The sequence below is a fragment of the Nerophis lumbriciformis genome, linkage group LG11, assembly GCF_033978685.3.
Source record: "Nerophis lumbriciformis linkage group LG11, RoL_Nlum_v2.1, whole genome shotgun sequence".
NCBI lineage: Eukaryota > Metazoa > Chordata > Actinopteri > Syngnathiformes > Syngnathidae > Nerophis > Nerophis lumbriciformis.
The window spans coordinates 27,970,799-27,996,071 of NC_084558.2; the positions used below are offsets into that span (position 1 = coordinate 27,970,799).

The 25,273-nt window shown below is 39.3% G+C and overlaps 1 protein-coding gene across 4 annotated transcripts in view; it reads right to left on the reverse strand.

Annotated features, from left to right (window-relative positions):
• Window positions 1-25,273, reverse strand: part of ripor2 (RHO family interacting cell polarization regulator 2) — a 137,706-nt gene that overhangs the window by 69,965 nt on the left and 42,468 nt on the right. Inside the window, exon 1 of one of the 4 annotated variants that reach the window (XM_061966930.2) lies at window positions 389-2,064. The exons of the other annotated variants lie outside the window; for them this stretch is intronic. Within the exon in view, the coding sequence (XP_061822914.1) occupies window positions 389-395 (7 nt within the window). The 5' untranslated portion in view covers window positions 396-2,064. Of the gene's footprint in view, window positions 1-388; window positions 2,065-25,273 lie in introns of those variants that run through there. 4 annotated transcript variants of the gene reach the window in all.

Below are 25,273 nucleotides of genomic sequence, written 5' to 3' on the forward strand. Positions count from 1 at the left end.
AATATCTACGGCTTTTCACACACACAAGTGAATGCAACATATACTTGGTCAACAGCCCTACAGGTCACACTGAGGGTGGCTGTATAAACAACTTCAATACTGTTATGAATATGCGCCACACTGTGAACCCACACCAAACAAGAATGACAAACACATTTCGGGAGAACTGTCAGTACGTGGACCTTGGGGTTTGTTTCCCCGAAATGCAAAGGAAAGTTGGCGCGGGCAAGGCGTGAATGGAAGTACATATTCTATTTTAAACACTAACAGACTACAAAAAAGGAAGCAAACAAAAGGCGCGCACAACGGAGGAGAACAAACTAGACCAATGAAACAAAACTTGCACAAAGGCAGAAACTATGAACAATAAACAAACTTTCTTACTTACTTGGCATGGAACTATGGAAGCATGAAGACAAACAGAGGTAGCAGGAGTGTCAGAAGTAGCATGCTAAGAAAGGATAATGTCACCAGGACGAACAACAGAAACAGACAGGCTTAAATAGCAGTGACATGATCAGTGAAAACAGGTGCGTGACTCAAAACGTGAAACAGGTGTGTGACATGACAGGTGAAAACTAATGGGTTGCTATGGTGACAAAACAAACAAAAGTGCACAAAGAGTCCAAAAACAAAACCGAACATGACTAAAACAAAACATGATCACACAGACATGACCAGAACATCCGCACCGTAACACAACAGAACAAATACCCACAACCCCTTGCAGCACTAACTCTTCCGGGACGCTACAATAAAGCATGTCCCAAATTCCAAGCTGCTGTTTTGAGGCATGTTTAAAAAAATAATGCACTTTGGGACATCAAAAATAAATATGGCAGTGCCATGTTGGCATTTTTTTCCATAACTTGAGTTGATTTATTTTGGAAAACCTTGTTACATTGTTTAATGCATCCAGTGGGGCATCACAACAAAATTAGGCAAAATAATGTGTTAATTCCACGACTGTATATATCGGTATCGGTTGATATCGGAATCAGTAATTAAGAGTTGGATAATATTGGAATATCGAATATTGTCAAAAAATCCATTACCGGACATCTCTAGTTAAATCATATATGTGAGATTGACTTGAAATTTCTCACACAGCTCAATGCGCTTTGCAAAACCCGCACCGCAACTTTCACGTGCTTTGCCGAATCGCCGCAAAATTTGCCGCATACCTTTTGGGGGATCGACAAGCACACATGTGTGAATGAAAAACATCGCCGCCATCAATCAAAACACAACTAATTGTCTATAAGTCAATAATCATGATACAACTTTGAGGATATCTGTATCACATGTATGCGAGCATGTCTTACAAAGCATTTTTGACCACAACCCACAGGGGGCGCCACTCAAGGTCATTTACAGTCAAGTTGCCAAGGAAACAGCATTGCTAATGCTACTAGAATATGCTAATTTTAATTAAAAAACCGGCATGGCAATCTCCTGCCTAGGAACAAGTGGAGCACATTAGACCTACTACGCCTACAAATACAACCGATGAACACTACTTTGATGAACAATTGCAGTGAAGTTGGTCAATTGTATGCAAAGAGAACATATGAGGAGCTACAAACTGTCATCTTCAGGCTTCTCAGCTGCTGTTCTGTCCTGTAATTATAGCTGTCATCTTCGGCCCCTGTCTGGAAGCTATATTTACACACACACACACACACACAAACGCACACACACGTCCGAGCAAGTACTGTAACATAAAGTCAGATCGTGAAAACCGCACTTATTCCCTCATTAGTCATCTCATTTGAATTGAGTGGACTCCAGCAGGCAGAGAAAGCGAGGGCAGGAAGGACAAGGCCAAAGGATGTACAGGCACAGCTGATAGCGTTAGAGCACCAAAATATTAGAAGGGAAATGCTGAGCACTGCCATTTCTCAGGTTACCCGCCCTGTTTTGTTTGACCCATTGGCAGGCAGAGGAGAGAGAGAGAGAGAGAGAGAGAGAGAGAGAGAGAGAGAGAGAGGGGTGTCCTGGAGTAAAAGTCAAACTAGCATTGGCATTGTCAGCTTCATGCTAGGTTTTGTTTTCTGCAATGTGTCCATGTTGTGTGCAAAACGAGCCTCACAGCGACACGGGCTCCATGTTATGAGGTCTGCGTAATGACAGGTTGTTGTTGATGCATGTTCCTCCCCAGAGGCCTGTGGGAACGTCGCAGAATGCGGGCATCATTCCTCTGTGCTATATATGTGAGGTCCATACATCCATCCATTTTCTACCGCTTGTCCCTTTTGGAGTCGCGGGGGGTGCTGGAGCCTATCTCAGCTGCATTCGGGCGGAAGGTGGGGTACACCCTGGACAAGTCGCCACTTCATCACAGGGCCAACACAGATAGACAGACAACATTCACACTCACATTCACACACTAGGGCCAATTTAGTGTTGCCAATCAACCTATCCCCAGGTGCATGTCTTTGGCAGTGGGAGGAAGCCGGAGTACCCGGAGGGAACCCACGCAGTCACAGGGAGAACATGCAAACTCCACACAGAAGGATCCCGAGCCCGGGATTGAACCCAGGACTAACCCCTGTACCACCGTGCTTATGCTTATTTGTTTACCCTATCGAGAATGTCTTTGACGAGGCTACAAAATGTGATACATTTTTGTTTTTACCTTCAATGTTATTTGCTTAAACTATGCTTCGGCTTTGGTTTGGAATGCATCCCCTTTAAAAGTGCGCCGTTTTACGCTGAAGTCAATTTTTTATTATTTTACAACCGTTACAATCTAAAATCAACAATCATATCCCTCATTTTATTGCTCTACTTTTGAGACAAGAGGCACTCAAAGGCTCACTTTTGGAAAATCTCCTTCCCCAGGCTTCACTACACATCTCAAAATAAAGCCCGAAGCTCTGCCAACTACCTGTGAGTGTTACGGCGTACGCGCAGTCTGCTTCTCCCTCTTCTGCGGGAGCACCTAGAAGCTCCATAGTGAGCTCCGCTAGACACGCCCCCGCGCTCGCTACGCAGACCGCAGACCGCGCCCACGCGTCGCCACAGCCGGAGGCAATCTTCAATCTACGCACCTGGACCTAATGAGACGCGACAGTATAAAAAGCCTCCCCGCTGACTTCTCCTCGTCGGAACGTAGCCCTGTGTACAGTAAGCTTCTCGTCTATGACTCCTCTCCTGCTCTCTATCTCTCGCTCGCTTGTCTCCCTCGTGCCTTGTCCTGATTTGTCCTTGTCGTCTCTTGTCCCTACAGTCCTCTGTGTCTCAGCTGTAGCTGTGCGCTTCTGCTGCTGCTGCCCCCCGCACCCCTGGACTTTGATTGCCTTCCCCGATCCTCGACCCCCCGCTCGGACTTCTGGACGCCTCTCTCCTGCCCCACAACCCCGCTTGGACCACGGACCTCTTTGCTTCTCCCCCTCTGGACTTGGTCGCTGCCACACCCAACACGCAATCCAACAAACCCTCCGGTATTTACATACGGTTAATTTCCACACATAGTATTCCATTCACACACATAGTAGCATACACACCCCACGTAATCATCAAGTGCTCAATAAAACCCGTTGAGCTAGGTCCTCTGTTGTCGTGCCGTCTCCTTTCCCTTTGTCGACCCATAACAGTGAGTCAGGTACAGACATGAAAGCTGTAGGTTTAATCGTAGTTTTTCTTCAGCGAATAGGCTAACCTAGCATTATGTTAAAATGTCAGTGTAATGTTAGCATTGTAGCTAACATAGCAAGTTTTACGACACTTGTGTCCTCCTGTCCCACTTCTTAATGTTACGTTGTTGAATGTTGGGATGGGTACTGAATTCAGTGCTTCTATAGGCACCAGACAAATTTCTTTGGTACTAATGCAGTGGTTCTCAAATGGGGGTACGCGTACCCCTGGGGGTACTTTAAGGTATGCCAAGGGGTACGTGAGATTTTTTTTAAATATTCTAAAAATAGCAACAATTCAAAAATCCTTTATAAATATATTGATTGAATAATACTTCAACAAAATATGAATGTAAGTTCATAAACTCAGTGAAGCACAAGCTCAGGTTTGTCACTAAAATGTCTGTCAAAAAGAAGTGTGAAAAGAAATGCAACAATGCAATATTCAGTGTTAACAGCTAGATTTCTTGTGGACATGTTCCATAAATATTGATGTTAAAGATTTCTTTTTTTGTGAAGAAATGTTTAGAATTAAGTTCATGAATCCAGATGGATCTCTATTACAATCCCCAAAGAGGGCACTTTAAGTTGATGATTACTTCTATGTGTAGAAATCTTTATTTATAATTGAATCACTTGTTTATTTTTCAACAAGTTTTTAGTTATTTTTATATCTTTTTTTCCAAATAGTTCAAGAAAGACCACTACAAATGAGCAATATTTTTGCACTGTTATACAATTTAATAAATCAGAAACTGATGACATAGTGCTGTATTTTACTTCTTTATCTCTTTTTTTCAACCAAAAATGCTTTGCTCTGATTAGGTGGTACTTGAATTAAAAAAATGTTCACAGGGGGTACATCACTGAAAAAAGGTTGAGAACCACTGTACTAATGGGTATCGATTCACGTAAAATCAAACGTTGCCATATTTTGCTGCTCATGATGTCACGTCCGGTTACAGACTAAAACACTTGGCGAGGAAACAAACAAGCAGCACTCAGAGCGGACTCAGCCAAACTGCCCTTTTTAATGTTGAAAATTTCAACGCCATCAAAGCAAGTATGCCTGATAGAAAATGCTTCAATGTAAAATGCAGTAGCTTGATTCTCATTGGCTTTGCCATATACATGCTACCGATTAGCATTAAGGATTTTTCATTGCCATTTCAACACTTCCAATTTTTGTCATATAAATTACAACTAAGACACATCTTACAATAAAACAGCAAGTGTCTAATAAGTACAATACTTCCAGTATGAACACTTTGCAGGGCACATTTAGCTTAATGGCAAAGACTAGGCAATACGACGTAATCCAGGGGTCACCAACGCGGTGCTCGCGGGCACCAAGTCGCCCGTAAGGACCAGATGAGTTGCCCGCTGGCCTGTTCTAAAAATAGCTGCACAGTGAGCTGCCTCTATTTTTTAAATTTTAGTTATTTACTAGCAAGCTGGTCTCGCTTTGCTCGACATTTTTAATTCTAAGAGAGACAAAACTCAAATAGAATTTGAAAATCCAAGAAAATATTTTAAAGACTTGGTCTTCACTAACTGACAAAGAAACAGATAACAGATTTGGTGTCCAGTTCAAAGTGTGACATGATTTATTTAAACATTTGAGAGTTGACTTTTGTATTTTACATGAGTTATTATTTGTACAAACATGGTGCAAAGTAATTCATGATTTGTTAAAAAAAATGATAGTGGCTAGCTAGATAAAATTGGATATTGTGATTTCACAAGAATGTCTTAGAAGTGATCATTTGAAAATGTTCAATGTGAAAAATGTGCACTTAGAAAAAATATAAAAATAAAGTGTTGCATATTGATATTTATCTGTTTCTATGTATATTTATTGTGAGAAATCATTAAGATGATCAGTGTTTCCACAAAGATAAATATCATTAATTATTAATAATAACATAGAGTTAAAGGTAAATTGAGCAAATTGGCTATTTCTGGCAATTTATTAAAGTGTGTATCAAACTGGTAGCCCTTCGCATTAATCAGTACCCAAGAAGTAGCTCTTGGTTTCAAAAAGGTTGTTGACCCCTGACGTAGTCTATACACTACTGCCGTCTAATGTCTTGGAATTGCAACAGCATGCAATGTTTACCATATAATACTTGCAAATGAGACTCGAAATATAATAAGAAAACAAGATATACAGTGACAACTGGACCTTACAGTTATAATCAGCTTGTGCATTTTTTTTTTTTAATTTTCAAACAATTACCATTTAAAAACACACACAAAAGGACCGAAAATGAGTACCGTTGAGTATTAGTATCGTATCGGTGTAAATGTGAAAGGTACCCATCCTAAGTTGTAAGTGGTATATGACACATTTACAATAGACAGTGCAGAGTTTTAAGTGTGTATGTCAAAAGTAATGCTTCTTTAAAGTGCAGACAAACAGCTCATTTGCATTAAAGCTACAAACACATAAAACGGCGTCTTTCCAAAGTAGAGCTTAAATTAGGGCTTACTAAAAATACTTTGAAACGGTCTAAATTCTAGCATCAAAGCTAGTTTTGAAGACTTCCATTACGCTATTGTGGAACCTCTGAATGTGAAGTGAAGTGAAGTGAATTATATTTATATAGTGCTTTTCTCTTGTGACTCAAAGCGCTTTACATAGTGAAACCCAATATCTAAGTTACATTTAAACCAGTGTGGGCGGCACTGGGAGCAGGTGGGTAAAGTGTCTTGCCCAAGGACACACTGACAGTGACTAGGATGGCAGAAGCGGGGATCGAACCTGCAACCCTCAAGTTGCTGGCACTGCCACTCTATCAACCGAGCTATACCGCCCCTATAATGTGAACTGAACTGCATCATACTGAGAAGTTTCTAATATTGTGACCCTTAATGTAGTCCAAAAAAAACCATGAAATGATAATAGCAACAGTGTTTTGTGGGTAAAAGTAGGTCAGTGAGTACTACTGTCACAAGCCATGAAGAAGATGTGCGCTAACATGCTGGCTACAGGCTACACTAGTAGGTCTACTACCAACATGGAGCACATACAGACACACACACACACACACACACACACACACACACACTGCCACAAAGTCATTTTAGTTCGCCTAATTCTGGTAACTTCCATCACCTGAATGTAAAAGATGATTGACAGTAGAGGGTTGAGGGGTATCGGTCAGAACGTGATGCGTGTCAAGTCAAGTGGACGGCCATGATAATCCTCGCTTGATGGACAAACCAAGGGATGCCACAGGGACACTTCATTAGCATAATGAGTTTGTGTGTTTTTAAATGTTGTCCTATATCAAAATATATATATTTTAGTCACAAAAACTGCACTTTTGGCGCAACTTTCCAGGACTGGTGATATTAACATTGTAAATAAATGATTTTATTATGCTGTGTTTTTGACATTTGGCTGGGGCGGTATAGCTCGGTTGGTAGAGTGGCCGTGCCACCAACTTGAGGGTTCCAGGTTCGATCCCAGCTTCTGCCATCCTAGTCACTGCCATTGTGTCCTTGGGCAAGACACTTTACCCTCCTGCTCCCAGTGCCACCCACACTGGTTTAAATGTAACTTAGATATTGGGTTTCACTATGTAAAGCGCTTTGAGTCACTAGAGAAAAGCGCTATATAAATATAATTCACTTCACTTCAACTATTTGCTCCTCTGTTAATTTCTTTAATTAATATAATTTATCTTTGAAATACAATAATAAAAAAACATACAGTGGTACATCAACGTAAGAGTGCCCCAATGCCATTAGTTGCCGTAACGAATGCCACAGTCAACCCGATTAAGACATCTGCTCCTATTAGCTCGCATTAGCCTACAGCTAAAGATTGACATCCCTTTGTTTCTCCAACCATGGGAAGGAAGAAAGTGAGAAAAAAAAAAATCATCAAAGTCATGACAGAGCGTGTAGCAGATTTGACGAAGCGATTTGAAGGTATCTCTGCTAGTCTGCGCCTTACTGAAAACAAATGTGTCTCATACAGTACCAGCCAAAGATGTAAAAATAATACATAAATAGCGGACATTTAATCATTAAAATATGGGAAATCTGCTGATGGTGTGTGTCAGAGAAGCAACTGCAAAGAGATACTGTAGACGTCCACTCACCAAAGTAAATGCCAGGGCTGCACGATTAATTGACATCGAATCGACATCAACGTTTTAATTAATGCAATAATGCAACTGCAAGAGGTTAAGGGTTTTTTTCCCCCTCCGCCGTCACCGCCATTTGAGTGATAGACATGTTCGCTCATCAGAATTGTTGAGCCTCACGTTTATTCGTCTCTTGCTCCAAACAGGGAGAAAGAAGTCTCACTCTGTGCATCGATCTCAGCACCTGAGCGCATTTATTTAACAGTAGAATTAACTGAATGCAGACATCCACAATTTTTGTCTTGATGGGCCGAGTGCAAGACCGCCAGCTTTACAAACAGAGGAAGCACAGACAGAGAGCTTTGCCACTCGCCAGTGACAAGTGCCGCAAAGTAACAAAAATTAGGATGAAAAAAATATATCTCGTTGTGGTAATATTTCAGCTTCAATTTGGATGGGCGTCATACACCCAATAACACGGAAGAATGAGCGAGAATGCCGTGATCACTTGATGGTAACAAAAAACAACCTCTGACCTCGTTTTTCCAACTGGAAAAAAAATGCACTTTAAGATGTTTAATATTTATTTACAAACCCCATTTCCATATGAGTTGGGAAATTGTGTTAGATGTAAATATAGACGGAATACAATGATTTGCAAATCCTTTTCAACCCATATTCAATTGAATGCACTACAAAGACAAGATATTTGATGTTCAAACTCATAAACTTTTTTTTTTTTTGCAAATAATAATTAACTTAGAATTTTATGGCTGCAACACGTGCCAAAGTAGGCATGTTCACCACTGTGTTACATGGCCCTTCCTTTTAACAACACTCAGTAAACATTTGGGAACTGAGGAGACACATTTTTTAAGCTTCTCAGGCGGAATTCTTTCCCATTCTTGCTTGATGTACAGCTTAAGTTGTTCAATAGTCCGGGGGTCTCCGTTGTGGTATTTTAGGCTTCATAATGCGCCACACATTTTCAATGGGAGACAGGTCTGGACTACAGGCAGGCCAGTCTAGTACCCGCACTCTTTTACTATGAAGCCACGTTGATGTAACACGTGGCTTGGCATTGTCTTGCTGAAATAAGCAGGGGCGTCCATGGTCCACATCGAGAGGAGCCAGATGAGGTGGTTCGGGCATCTGGTCAGGATGCCACCCGAACGCCTCCCTAGGGAGGTGTTTAGGGCACGTCCGACCGGTAGGAGGCCGCGGGGAAGACCCAGGACATGTTGGGAAGACTATGTCTCCCGGCTGGCCTGGGAACGCCTCGGGGTCCCACAGGAAGAGCTGGACGAAGTGGCTCGGGAGAGGGAAGTCTGGGCTTCCCTGCTTAGGCTGCTGCCCCCGCGACCCGACCTCGGATAAGCGGAAGAAGATGGATGGATGGATGGTCCATGGTAACGTTGCTTGGATGGCAACATATGTTGCTCCAAAACCTGTATGTACCTTTCAGCATTAATGGCGCCTTCACAGATGTGTAAGTTACCCATGTCTTGGGCACTAATACACCCCCATACCATCACAGATGCTGGCTTTTCAACTTTGCGCCTATAACAATCCAGATGGTTCTTCTCCTCTTTGGTCCAGAGGACACGACGTCCACAGTTTCCAAAAACTATTTGAAATGTGGACTCGTCAGACCACAGAACATTTCCAGTCCATCTTAGATGAGCTCAGGCCCAGCGAAGCCGACGGCGTTTCTGGGTGTTGTTGATAAACGGTTTTCGCCTTGCATAGGAGAGTTTTAACTTGCACTTGCATATGTAGCGACCAACTGTAGTTACTGACAGTGGGTTTCTGAAGTGTTCCTGAGCCCATGTGGTGATATTCTTTACACACTGGTGTCGCTTGTTGATGCAGTACAGCCTGAGGGATCAAAGGTCACGGGCTTAGCTGCTTACGTGCAATGATTTCTCCAGATTCTCTGAACCCTTTGATGATATTACGGACCGTAGATGGTAAAATCCCTAAATTCCTTGCAATAGCTGGTTGAGAAAGGTTTTTCTTAAACTGTTCAACAATTTGCTCACGCATTTGTTGACAAAGTGGTGATCCTCGCCCCATCCTTGTTTGTGAATGACTGAGCATTTCATGGAATCTACTTTTATACCCAATCATGGCACCCACCTGTTCCCAATTTTCCTGTTCACCTGTGGGATGTTCCAAATAAGTGTTTGATGAGCATTCCTCAACTTTATCAGTATTTATTGCCACCTTTCCCAACTTCTTTGTCACGTGTTGCTGGCATCAAATTCTAAAGTTAATGATTATTTGCAAAAAAAAAAAAAGTTTATCAGTTTGAACATCAAATATGTTGTCTTTGTAGCATATTCAACTGAATATGGGTTGAAAATGATTTGCAAATCATTGTATTCTGTTTATATTTACATCTAACACAATTTCCCAACTCATATGGAAACGGGTTTTGTAAGTAAAATTTCTGCATACAGAAACAAGTATTTTATTTTGTATTTATTTCTCTATTTAGGATAACTAAAACTTACTTACCTTCCAATTACAGTACAGTGATAAACACTTCTCCAGTAATGAGAAATACAAGTTTACATCCTTTTAAATAGTTACTTGCATTATTATATATATTATGTGAATGTTGTCTGTCTGTCTGGGTTGGCCCTGTGATGAGGTGGCAACTTGTCCAGGGTGTAAACACCTTCCGCCCGAATGCAGCTGGGATAGGCTTCAGCACCCCCGCGACCCCGAGAGGGACAAGCGGTAGAAAATACATGGATGGATAATCACATTATATTATAAACACTATCTAGTTTTTAATCAGTTATTTCTTCAGTTTAAATACATCAGGTATTAGGTACATCACTTTGTATTATTTTTATACAATATTTAATATCTAAAAGTTTGTTTTTCTTTTTAAAAGATGTTTACATGTAAAAAGGGGGCTGTTCTAAGGGCCAAGCATCATTTAAATTGATTTAAATTCAATTCAATGGGAAACATTGATCAGAGTTAAGAGCTTTGTCACAGAACCAAAAAGTTGTGGAACTACTATATACGGTATACATTTTACAGTCATGTATTTGATTTACAAATATTTAATCAATACATTTTATTTTTAACAATGTATGCAGTATACACTATTTATTGTCTTATTTTTGTTACGTATTTATGATTTTTAATTTTGATACCTTTTTCTAAAAAAAGAATATGTCATGAAAGCTTAATATGCAAAGTTTTCTTATTTGCTGATGTTGTTCTATTGTTGTTGTTGTTATTGTTGTGTTTGCTGTTGTTGTTGTCTCTCTGTCTTATCCCCCACTTGTCCCCACAATTTCCCCCTCTGTCTTCCTTTTTTTTCTCTTTCTATCCCCTCCGGCTCCGGCCCGGCTGCACCAAATAATAATATAAATCCATTTAATAGAGTCAAATACAAATAAGGCAACAAGAGAAGTATCCCACACTTCTCTTTTGTAAAGTACATTTGTACAGCCGCTATGGGCATCTACATCAACTATATGATTTGCTTGAGTAGCTGGACAGGACAAAAAAAAGATATATATATGCAAAGTTTTGCCTATTTCATCTTGGTTACCAAAATATTGGTTACTGCATATGTTAACTTTTGTTTGTCTTTATAGTCAAGTGATATTTAATGAGTGACTTCACTAGTCCAGTGTTTTTCAACCTTTTTTGATTAAGGCACATTTTTTTCATTAAAAAAAATACTGAGGCACACCACCAGCAGAAAAGGTTAAAAAAATGAAACTCCACCAGGTTGTCATGCCTTATTTTGAGTTTGTTGTTTCCTGTGTGTAGTGCTTTAGTTTCTGTCTTGCGCTGTTAATTTGGTGACCCTTCCTGTTTTGTTGGTGTTCTCCTTGTTTTCGCAATCAAGACTATTTAAGTTGTGCGTACGCTATCCGTCTTTGTGGGGACACTGTTGATTGTCATGTCATGTACGGATGTACTTTGTGGACGCCGTCTCCGCTCCACATGCTGTAAGTTTTTGCTGTCGTCCAGCATTCTGTTTTTGTTTACTTTGCAGCCAGTTCAGTTTTACTTTTGTTTTGCATAGCCATCCCTATGCTTCAGTGCCTTTTCCTAGCGGGACTTGCCTTTTGTTTAATTTTGGTTTAAGCGTTACATACCTTTTACATACCAAAAAAGGTTGAAAGACACTGCACTAGATAACAGCACATTATTACAATTATTGATTTGCAAAAAAAAAAATGTTTTGGACCAATTAGGTGAAGTTGTATAATTTCCCACGGCACACCAGACAATATCTCATGGCACACTAGTGTTCAGTGGTTGAAAAACACTGCACTAGTCTACACCAGTGTTTTTCAACCTTTTTTGAGCCAAGGCACATTTTTTGCGTTGAAAAAATCCGGAGGCACACCACCAGCAGAAATCGTTAAAAAACGAAACTCAGTTGACAGTAAAAAGTCGTTGTCGCAATTTTCGGATATGAATTCAAACCATAACCATAACCAACCATGCATCACTATAGCACTTGTCTCAAAGTAGGTCTACTGTCATGCCCTGTCACATCCCGCCGTGACTTATTTGGAATTTTCGGTGTTTTCCTGTGTGTAGTGTTTTAGTTCTTGTCTTGCGCTCCTATTTTAGTGTTGTTTGTCATGTCATGTACAAATGCACTTTGTGGACGCCATCTGCTCCACACGCTGTAAGTCTTTGCTGTCATCCAGCATTCTGTTTTTGTTTACTTTGCAGCCAGTTCAGTTTTAGTTTCGTTCTGCATAGCCTTCCCTAAGCTTCAATGCCTTTTCTTAGGGGCCCTCACCTTTTGTTTATTTTTGGTTTAAGCATTAGATACCTTTTCACCTGCACGCTGCTTCCCGCTGTTTCTGACATCTACAAAGCAATTAGCTACCGGCTACCACCTACTGATATGGAAGAGTATTACACGGTTACTCAGCCGAGCTCTAGACAGCACCGACACTCAACAACAACACATCATTTGCAGACTATAATTACTGGTTTGCAAAAAATATTTTTAACCTAAATAGGTGAAATTAGATAACCTCCCACGGCACACCAGACTGTGTCTCACGGACACTAGTGTGCCGCGGCACAGTGGTTGAAAAACACTGGTCTACACAATGATTCTCCCTTGGCCTTTTTCAGGAAATAACTTTCTTCCGGTTTCTGATTGGCTAATTGTGTTTACAGTCAAGGGGTTATAGCAGAAGTGTTAAGAGTTCAGAAAAACATCTTTTAAGACATATTTTGGCTAGATGGCGGTTATAGTGCCACCTGCTGCTGTGGCTCGCACTTGATAACGTGCCAATGCATTTTTACATGGATAGAAAATAAAAATGCCGGCCTGCAACAAACACCAGCATTCCTCAAAATGATGGTTGTCGCAGGCTGTGGCCTGTTAGAACGTGGCCCAAAACCAGTAGAGACGAGCCCTTCGGCATCGAAAACCCTTCATCACGGCGGTTACGTCATGTCGTAAGTACCCGTCATCGCATAATTCCTTTGCCCTCTGGGTTTTTGGGATCTAAAAGCATCTAGCTTGCAGCTCAACGGGAGCTAAAAAAGTGTCTGGGCCAGAAGGAATGTTGAAGAAGGCAAACAAACGAGCGCGGCAATTAGCGCTTTTGTCAGGTAATTGGGCAGGGAGGCGACAGAGGAGCATCCTATTGCAGACCCCAACAAAGGAAGCGAGTCAAAGCAAAATGGAGTGAAACCCAGCATAAAGAAGCTCTCTTCATGCTTAAAGCACTTAATATTTAGAAACCAAACACGGCGTCGTCGTGCTCTTATGAGGTCTCAATGCTGCCACTTCCTGGTGGGACAAACTCCTAACTGTTTGCTAGCAACCAAACACACAGGAGCTTTTAAATAACTTTAAAAGAGGAAGCTGTTTCTAAAGAGGTCATTGTGTTTTGTTGTCAAGGAGGCGGCGCCAGTGCACTGATGACTTTTTAACTCTTTCCCCCCAGGGATTGGTCTCAGGAAAATGTTGAAAGAAGCATTTAAGTGTCCTTCAATTGATCAATTTAGGTTGAAATGGCTGAAAATAGATGTTTGAAAGCAGCTTCAGACTTCTGTTTGCTGACATCTTTTAAATGGGCTCCAAATTAAACAAAATCCTTTATGACACAGTGTTAAAAAGCACAAACTTAACATCAAAAATGTGACTTTTAACTAGGGATGTCCGATAATGGCTTTTTGCCGATATCCGATATTCTGATATTGTCCAACTATTTAATTACAGATACCGATATCAACCGATATATACAGTCGTGGAATTAACACATTATTATGCCTAATTTGGACAACCAGGTATGGTGAAGATAAGGTACTTTTAAAAAAAATTAATAAAATAAAATAAAATAAATAAATTAAAAACATTTTCTTGAATCAAAAAGAAAGTAAAACAATATAAAAACAGTTACATTGAAACTAGTCATTAATGAAAATTAGTCAAATTAACTGTTAAAGGTTAGTACTATTAGTGGACCAGCAGCACGCACAATCATGTGTGCCTACGGACTGTATCCCTTGCAGACTGTATTGATCTATATTGATATATAATGTAGGAACCAGAATATTAATAACAGAAAGAAACAACCCTTTTGTGTGAATGAGTGTAAATGGGGGAGTAAGTTTTTTTGGGTTGGTCCACTAATTGTAAGTGTATCTTGTGTTTTTTATGTTGATTTGATTTAAAAAAACAAAAACAAAAACAAAACCATACCGATAATAAAAAAACAAAACGATACCGATAATTTCCTATATGACATTTTAACGCATTATCGGCCGATAATATCGACAGGCCGATATTATTGGACATCTCTACTTTTAACCCTTGTGTGGTGTTCGGGTCTATGGGACCCATTTTAATTTTTTATCAAAATTTTTCAAACTGAGACTCACTGACTTTGGCTCATTTTCTGTGAAGAACATATAACACACACCATACACCCCCTCGACACATTTCTATTACATATAAGATGTCCGGGTCCATTGGACCCGGGGCTAATAGAAGTGTGGAAATTGATGTTCTGTGTACCACACACACACACACACACACACACACACACACACACACACACACACACACACACACACACACTAAGCAGGCCTAGACAGGAGGAGGACAGAGTGTAGGTACACAGAACATCAGAGGGTCAAATGTGCGAGAAAATGAGAGCAGACAGTGTTGACAAACAATGTTGCAACCTTGTGTGGGAACCACAGGTGCAGAAACACAAAAGAAGAATCCCTGTGGGATGCAGAAACTGGCAGAGAAATTTTCCATGCAACTTTCATATTTTTGTTACTCAGCCAGCGTTTGTCGGTCTGATGGACCCGTTGCATTTTGTGGCTTTTAATGCCTCACAATCAAATGCATTTATGTTAAAATACTGAACAGATGTTTATTGGGATAAGGTAAACATCTGTTCAGTATTTTAACATAAAAGTATCCGTCAGACCCACAGACGCTGGCCGAGTAACAACAATATGAACATTACACAAGGGTTAAGTAAAAAAAAAAAAATTCCTCGTAAAACAGTAGCAAGCAACCATTGCCTATTGTGATGCTAATAAGCTAACTTAGCATTAGCAGAGGCTGCTATGGCAGGGGTTCTTAACCTTTTTGACGTTGGGACCCAACTTTTCCAACTCAAATATTAACGCTGAATTATTAAACTTACTCTTGATTTAAATTGTATTCAATAATTACAAACGCACATAAACAAGGAAATAACATGAGGTACACCTGCACATTTTATTGACATTGAATAAAATACAAATTTGACTTAGAAAATGAATTTTAAGTTTTTTAATATACAACAAGTAACTTTATGAATGTTTTGGCTTATTTTTGTAGAAAGTATTTTTGATAAAAGTACATCCTAAATTATTTCTAAATAATTTGATTGAATTAAATGCTAGGAATACTTTTTTTCTCATGTCTGATTGCATTTTCTGTTATATCTGTCTTGACTTAGGTAAAAAGTACTATATTTAACCTACTTACAGCTAAACAGGAGATCTTTTCAAATAATATGAAATCATGTGTTAATCACAACGATTAGGTTTAGGCTTAGGTCAGGCTGATTAAGAAAATAAATACTAACCAGATATACTGCAAAATAAAAAGCACTTATACAAACTGATGAAAAAAAAATACTTTGTGCCAAAATAAATTCATTCTTAAGAAACTTCTCTATGACTTTAGCTCCAGACTTCTTCTGTTTGTTTGATATTGTCATTACTGCTACAAGTGGTGGAAAAGTGTATTACAACTGAAGTAAAGTGAAGAATTATACTTATATAGCGATTTTTCAAAGCACTTTACATAGTGAAACCCATTATCTACATCTTTAAGCTACATTTTAAACCAAGCGTGGGTGGCACTGGGAGCAGGTGGTTAAAGTGTCTTGCCCAAGGACACAACGGCAGTGACTAAGATGGCGGACGCGGGGACCGAACCTGGAACCCTCAAGCTTCTGGCACGGCCGCTCTACCAACCAAGCCACCCCCGAGAACTGCTGCGGCCCATACGGACCACAGCTGAGAAACATATTTGTTGGCTGCCGTATAGAACTATAGAGGCTTCTGTGTGTTATTTAGAGCTCTTTACAGGTGCAATAGATTGACCGATAACTGCATTGTTAGCCACATCTTCCATCCATCCATCCATTTTTCTACCGCTTATCCCTTTCTGGAGCCTATCTCAGCTACAATCTTACTCGCGTTTATTTGCGATTTACAATGCATTAAAAAAAGAGTCATTTTATAGGGCTTGTGAATGATAGTCAAAATTTCAAATACGGTAAGTGCAGTTCCCCTTTTAAGGGTTTTTGACATTCATTTGCAACTACAGGAATAACATTTTTGTCATTTAAGTGTGTTTGCAGGTGCAAAATTTGCACAATCTATTGATTTTTCAAGCTACTGTTGAATGGAGTGCTCTCACTATGTGGGTGTTATTGAAATACAGGCTAGTGGTTTTAATTAGCTGTGGACAACAGGTCTGTTAGTACAGTGTTTTTCAACCTTTTTTGAGCCAAGGCACATTTTTGTCATTGAAAAAACATAAAAACATTAAACTCAGTAGCTGATATTGACAATAAAAAGTTGTTCTCGCAAGTTTTGGATAATAATTCAAACCATAACCTACCATGCATGACTATAGCTCTTGTCTCAAAGTACTGTCACATCACGCGGTAAAATATTTGTGTTTTTTTTGGTGTCTTCCTGTGTGTAGTGTTTTAGTTCTTGCCTTGCGCTCTTATTTTGGTGGCTTTTCCTGTTTTGTTGGTGTTTTCCTGTAGAAGTTTCATGTCTTCTGTACATTGTTGATTGTCATGTCATGTTCGGATGTAATTTGTGGACGCCGTCTGCTCCACACGCTGTAAGTCTTTGCTGTCGTCCAGCATTCTGTTTTTGTTTACTTTGCAACAGTTTTAGTTTCGTTTTGCATAGCCTTCTTCTTTGTTTATTTTTGGTTTAAGCATTAGATGCCTTTTTACCTGCACGCTGTCGTCTGCATATTATGATCACAATAAACCATGTTTGCGACATCTACAAAGCAATTAGCTACCGGCTGCCACCTACTGATATGGAAGAGTACAACATGGTTACTCTGTCGAGCTCTAGACAGCACCGACACTCAACAACGGCACATTTGCAGATTATAATTACTGGTTTGCAAAAAATATTTTTAACCCAAATAGGCGAAATTACATATTCTCCCACGGCACACTACCGCGGCACAGTGGTTGAAAAACACTGTGTTAGTAGTTTTTGACATTCATTTGCAACTGCAGGAGTAACATATTTGTCATGTCATGTCATCTTCCTCCTATCCAGGAGATTGCAAAAACCCGCTGCCTGACCAGGGCTCAGAAAATCTGCAAAGACTCCTCCCACCCCCACCAGAACTGTTTTCACTGTTGGACTCTAGAAAGAGGTTCTGCAGCCTCCGAAGCAGAACCTCCAGGTTCTGTAACAGCTTCTTCCCTCAAGCTGTAAAACTCTTGAACGCATCATAATTAAATGATCCCCTCAACTCCCCCCAAAATGGATTAACTCGCTGGAATAAAAAAGACAATATAACATACATCCATAAACGTGGACGCATGTGAAAAAGTGCAATATATTTATCTGTACAATAATCTATTTATTTATTTATATATATTTATGGATTTTATATATATATTTATATATTATTTATATATATTTATTTATTTATATATGCACCTTATTGAAATTTCGTTCTTATCTTTGCTGTAAAGTTCAAGTTTGAATGACAATAAAAAGGAAGTCTAAGTCTAAGTCTAAGTCTAACATATTTGTCATGTAACCGTGTTTGCATGTGCAAAATTTGCCAAATTTGAGATTTTTCAAGCTGTCTTTGAATGCAGTGCCTTTTTTGTGACAGGGAGTTCCTGTTAGACAAGCAAGGGGTTTTAACAAGGAGTTAGAAGTTGGTGTGTACACCAAATCTGATAAGGCTTTTTGTGCAGAACACCGCCTATTGATTTTTTTTCAGTGTGTGTTCTGGACAAAGACGCTCATGATTAGAAATTAATCTATTTTGTGAATGTGCGTGATACAAGTCGATGTTTTCAAATCAGTTCCACGAAGCATTTTGTCAACATTGTTGCAAAATAAGGGCAGCACGGTGGAAGAAGGGTTAGTGCGTCTGCCTCACAATACGAAGGTCCTGAGTAGCCGTGAGTTCAATCCCGGCCTCGGGATCTTTCTGTGTGGAGTTTGCATGTTCTCCCCGTGACTGCGTGGGTTCCCTCCGGGTACTCCGGCTTCCTCCCACCTCCAAAGACATGCACCTGGGGATAGGTTGATTGGCAACACTAAATTGGCCCTAGTGTGTGAATGTGAGTGTGAATGTTGTCTGTTTATCTGTGTTGGCCCTGCGATGAGGTGGCGACTTGTCCAAGGTGTACCTTTTTTGTGAGGGAGTTCCTGTTAGATAAGCAAGGGGTTTTAACAAGGAGTTAGAAGTTGGTGTCTACACCAAATCTGATAAGGTTTTTTGTGCAGAACACCACCTATCGATTTTTTTTCAGTGTGTGTTCTTGACAAAGACGCTCATGATTAGAAATTAACCTATTTTGTGAATGTGCGTGATACAAGTCGATGTTTTCAAATCAGTTCCACGAAGCATTTTGTCAATATTGTTGCTTGTCCAGGGTGTACACCGCCTTCCGCCCGATTGTAGCTGAGATAGGCTCCAGCACCCCCCGCGACCCCGAAGGGAATAAGTGGTAGAAAATGGATGGATGGATGTTGCAAAATAAATGCTGTGGGTGTTCTTCTACCAGAGTGACATCTTCGATGAGTCCGTTGTTTAAAAAACGTTGCAACCTTCACTCACTACAGTCTTGGAAGGGAAAGCTGACATTAGCCCGAGTCTGTTTGCTGCAACCTGACTGATTATTTATAGGCGCAACCAAAAAGGGAGCACGCGGCCTGCTTGGTTGCGTAACCATCCCGGCCGTTTCTAAAAACCAAAATATCCGTCATGCGTGCTCACACCTCCGCCTGTCATTTGTAAAACACTTTTGAAACTCTTTCAGTGTATACATTTGGTGTGACGAGGTCCACTCAAGCGTTCGCGCCAAGAATTGCTCGTAATTTTTCCATCTCCGAAGGCACGCACACACACACACACACACACACACACACACACACACACACACACACACACACACACACACACACACACACACACACACACACACGTCTCCAATTCCTAGCGTAGCGTGAGGATATTCCCAGATATTATTGCATCATTTGGCGTGTAATGTATGTTAATGCCTGCCCGTGACCCACTTCTGACTGAGCTACAGTAGGACGCCGCACGTAACGTGACGCTCCCTTTGAAGAGCGAGAACTCTAAGCATGCGACCGATGATGCTCCACGATGGGGGTCGGCCGCCCGGTGGGGGCTTCACAGGGTTTTATTCTTAGACGCATCGGCTCAAGGCGGCACAATGCCGAGCGGGATGGGATTTTCCTCTCTGATGAGCTTTTTGGATGCGTGTTACGTGATGAATATTCAATCAATTATGATCAAATGTAAATTTACTATCACTGACCTATTTTCTCTGTAAATAATCATTTGTCTGGTGGACGGCTGTATTTTTACCTTTACTTTATTCCATCATTTCCTTTTTTGGGAGGTCAAGGGGGTAGATAAAGTCATCATCTAATTAGCTGTCAAGTGAATACAATTAGTATTAGTAGTTAATTAATTATGATCTGTAAATAATCAATTTTTTTTTAAAATCCCATATATAAACGACATTTGTAAAGTTACAAAGGACTTAATGTTCGTACTATTTGCAGATGACACGACAATGTGTTTGATCGTCTGGTATTTTTGATCATTTTCGGCATTTTTCACATTCCCCGCTTCCCTGTGCATTATTCCTGTGTGTTTTTTTTTAAATGTTCCTAATTTTGGCTCTTCCCGGGACTCATGGAACTCAAACCCGGGTAGGCATTTTTGGCAATATTTGGAATTTTTCACATTTTGGGCTATTTTTGCCTTTTTCTTCCTCGCTTTCCTGTGTGTCATTCCTGAGTTTATTTTTTTACATTTAGGTCATTTTGGCTCTTCCTGGAACTTATGGAACTCAAACCCTGGTAGGTATTTTTGACAATTTTGGGCATTTTTCACATTTGGCGCTGTTTTTGCTTCCCTGTGCGTCATTCCACTGTGTATTTTTGCCATTTTGGCCCATAACGGCCCCTCATAACAGTGTGTTCAGGAGAAGAAGCTAATACAAATATTAACAGAATTTAACGATCTCAAAAAAACTAAAATAATGCTAAAGTCATCTAATTAGCTGTCAAGTGAATACAATTAGCCGTTAATTATGATCTGTTAATAATCTAATTTTTGTTTTTTTTTAAAATCCCATCCCAGAGATCAATACTGAGACCAAAATTGTTCAATCTTCATGTAAACGACATTTGTAAAGTTACAAAGGACTTAATGTTCATACTATTTGCAGATGACACGACAATGTGTTTGACCGTCAGGTATTTTTGATCAGTTTCGTCATTTTTCAAATTTTTCACATTCCCCGCTTCCCTGTGCGTTATTCCTGGGTGTATTTTTTTTTAAATATTCCTAACTTTTTCTTCCCCGCTTTCCTGTGCGTCATTCCTGGGTTTATTTTTTACATTTAGGTCATTTTGGCTCTTCCTGGAACTTATGGAACTCAAACCCTGGTAGGTATTTTAGATAATTTTGGCATTTTTCACATTTTGCGCTGTTTTTGCTTCCCTGTGCGTCATTCCGCTGTGTATTTTTGACATTTTGGCCCCTAACGGCCCCTAACGGCCCCTCATAACAGTGTGTTCAGGAGAAGAAGCTAATACAAATATTAACAGAATTTAACGATCTCAAAAAAACTAAAATAATGCTCTTCGGTAACTGGAGAAGGTAACGTCAAACACAAATACAAATAGACGGAGTAGATATCGAAAAGGTAAAAGAAAACATATTTTTGGGTATAATAATAGATGATAAAATGAACTGGAAATCTCATACAAAAATATCCAACAAAGTAGCAAAAAACACATCAAAATTAATAAAGCCAAATATGCTCTGGACCAAAATTGAATGATTTACAATGATGTCTCTCACAAGCTACATTCACGAACATTATAACGTGTTAATGAGCGAGTGCAAACTGTTTTCGCCAAATTAATCAATTTGTAACATAATAAAAGTTTAAAGCACAATAAAACAATCACACTTACACTTAAATAGTTTAACATGTCGAAAAAGGAGTCGGAAGAAACAGAGCTTACTTGATCCTACCCCTGTACTATAATCAGAGGTGGGACCAAGTCATTGTTTTGCAAGTCAGAAGTAAGTCTCAAGTCTTTGCCCTCAAGTCCGAGTCAAGTCCCGAGTCAAGACAGGCAAGCCTCGAGTCAAGTCCAAAGTCAAGACTGGAAAGTCTCAAGTCAAGTCCTAAGTCCTGCATTTTGAGTTTCAAGTACTTTCAAGTCCTTTTAACCACAGACTAATATATTAACACAGATTGTGTATGCTTTTCAAACGCTGTATTTATTTATTAAAACAAGTGCATTTTAAATTGCAGGAAAGAAAATTGTGCTGACATTGCACTTTATAATAGCACTATTAACCAGTCATTTTAAAAATTAACTCATTCCTTTACAGAACAAACACATTGAAAAATAAAGTGCAAATGTACTTATTTGTACAAAAGTGTTAACATTGAAAAAACATGACATATACGTGAACATAACAAAAAAGTTGTACTTTTTATATGTCAGGGCCCTATGCTGCATTGCATTTGCAAAAGACCAAATTAGCCAAGAGTCTGTCAGTCATTTGTGCACGATGGGGGCGTAGTATGATGCCACCATGGCTGAAAACTCGCTCCACTGGAGCACTGGAGGCAGGCACTGCCAAGACTCTCATGGCCACTCGGAACAGTGAAGGAAGAGTCTTCATGTTCAATGCCCACAACAAAAGGGGGGAGAGAGTTGTTTTGGGTTGGTGCACTACTTGTAAGTGTATCTTGTGTTTTTTATGTTGATTTAATTAAAAAAATAAAAATAAATAAATTATTTCTTGTGCGGCCCGATACCAATCGATCCACGGACCAGTACCGGGCCGCGGCCCGGTGGTTGGGGACCACTGAGGTAAACAACCAACAGTATGTCAGAAAGCTAGCTAAAACGGTACACATATTCATAATATAGTATACATTTTAACTGACCTTTATTTTACTATTTTTGTCTTTTTTTAGGTGGCTAAAATACGCGGTGCTGCTGACCGCCGTCTAACGTTACGTGTGATATATTGACTAACGTAACCCTGCTTAAAAAAAATCACTGAACAAAAAGTATGAATAAGGTAGTGAACTGCAACAGATTCCCATGTTTGCAATAACGTTATAACGTTAGCAGTGAGTTTACAGCCTCACTGATTTAACTACACAGCAAATAAAAGTCACGTTACTTAGCCAATAAACGTTATCTTACATTCAAAACTTACCGTTCTTTGTGCAACTTCAAATGCCGGACGAAGTTGGAAGTTGTTGCCTCTCCATCAGTAATTTTCGAACCGCATGTGTTGCATACTGCAAACCGTTTTGTGTTGACCACCTCGTAATTTTTATACCCAAACAAAATTATTTTAGGTATCATTTTTTGTTCACTGGCGTGTGGTTTGGACATGTCTTCTTCGTTGGTTGTCCTGCAATTTGATTGGATGAATGCTGTGTGATGAAAACAAAGTAGATCTAATTTGATTGGCTGTTGTACTGAGCGCACACCAGCTGACACACGCAACGCTGATAGACAAGTACACAATGAAAAATACGGAGCGCTCCCGAATAACTTTTTCATCTTTGGGTTTTGGGGAAAGTAGCAAGTCATGTCAAGTCATGTCAATTCAAAAGGCTCAAGTCCAAGTGAAGTCACAAGTCATTGATGTTAAAGTCTAAGTCGAGTTGCAAGTCTTTTTACATTTTGTCAAGTCGAGTCTAAAGTCATCAAATTCATGACTCAAGTCTGACTCGAGTCCAAGTCATGTGACTCGAGTCCACACCTCTGACTATAATATAGTAAGCGATATCAGGCTCTATGCTGAATAATTGAAAACACAAAACTACAACATTGATTGGGAAATTAAAGGGCAATAATGTGATAGTATATATATATATATATATATATAATGTAATAATAATAACATAAATATTTTCCCCCACTTATGGTTGTTTTGACTGACATCAGTGCTCCGCCAACTGTAAATTGCTGCTTATTAGCCACATTAGCTGTATGTTTCTAAACCATAGGATCTTGAGCCATTGAGCTTGAATTTACGGAGGATGATCTGCAAGTTTTACAAGCTCAGTGATAAGCAGATCCAAATGTAATGAAACAAAAAGCATCATTTAGCAATTTTGCTAAATGCTGAACAAGAAATACAGACAACATACATAATAAAACAATCACTTACTGTACAATGTTTGTTCTCACTGAAATGGAAACTGATGGGATGTTTATATCTTTCAGCACACGACTTGTGGTCCCTGATTAGATGATCATCATAATCCTCAGTTAAGAAATGCTGGGAGCGAACAAGTATATGTTTTCGTCTTCATGCATTGTCATCTGGGTACCAATTAAATGTTAAAGTTGACCATCTTCTTGGTTTAAGGCCACAACCATGGATCCAGAAAACTGCCAGTAAAATTTGGTATCGAAAAAAAAGTTGACATTGTAGAAAAAGCTGTAATGGCACCAAAACAAGTTTTGGCAACAAATAATTACAAACATTGAAAAAATACAATATTTTTGGTGTATATTTGTTTTGATCATGACATGTTTCGATGCCAATATTAATTTTTGGACTTTTGTTTTTGTGTTTTTATAATCAAGTTTTTTTTCACATTTGGTTCTCTTTTTTACGGTTTTGCTTGTTTTTTAAATTGTGCTTCTTTTTTTTTTGCATTTTCAAACTAAAGGCAGTGTTTTAGTGTGAGGGGCGGGTGCCTGTGGGCGAGACTTACGAGTTTACCCGTAAGCAGTTTTACTGGACTTGGGCATGCAAGTAAAACACCCTAAAAGAAGAAAGGAAGACAGAGGGCGTCTAAATTACGTTTTAAAAAGCTTCAAAATATGAAATTATGAAGCAAAAGTTGTTTTTTACATTTATCTTGAGTAGGCCTGTATGTGTTGCTGTTGGCAGATTAATCTCCTGCTCAGAGAGACATCTTGTATTTGTAAACATGATACAGTGACCTACTTTATTACTCTTTGACTACTTCGTAAAGCACTCTGGTCAACTTTGTTACTTTCATAATTGGTTCTATACATGCAAATGATTTCAGCACGAAGAGGTTATTAGGATATATTTCTGTTATTTATTAAATGTTTAATTTATTATGTATAAAATCTCTTTACAAAGCAAATAAAATAACGTTAAAGCATATACTCATAATTATTAGTTATGGTACAGTTTATAGAGGATTTATTATACTATTGGTTATTTTTTTAAATATAATGTAACATGGCAGTCAACCATTAGCTTTGCTCACTTGATGTTCTGTAGTTGGATGTCCTCTCAGAATCACACCTGTGAAGGAAGTCCAGATGTCCCACAAATAAAGCAGTTAATGTTTTAAGACTATGTTGTAAGTTGTACTTTCAAATGTACATGTAAATATTATGTGGAATATCATTTAGCATATCTGAATGTATGCCCCTATTTTGTAATATTTGCAATTAAGGCAGGAAATGAATCACAGCAGCGGTAGTTTCAGCACATTGTTCATTCATTTATACAAGTCAAAATGATACTTGACAATACAATAAGACACACAATAAGACATGAGTCCACCTATTTAGGTGTAAACGGAGAAAGAAAAACATAGATAACATGTAGGGTTTTAATTCCAAATGCTGAAAGAAGTTTCGTTGTCTTCACAGCCTGGATATCATCGCTCCCTCCAAGGGGAACAAGAGGGAGAACCGCCATCGCTCAAGATT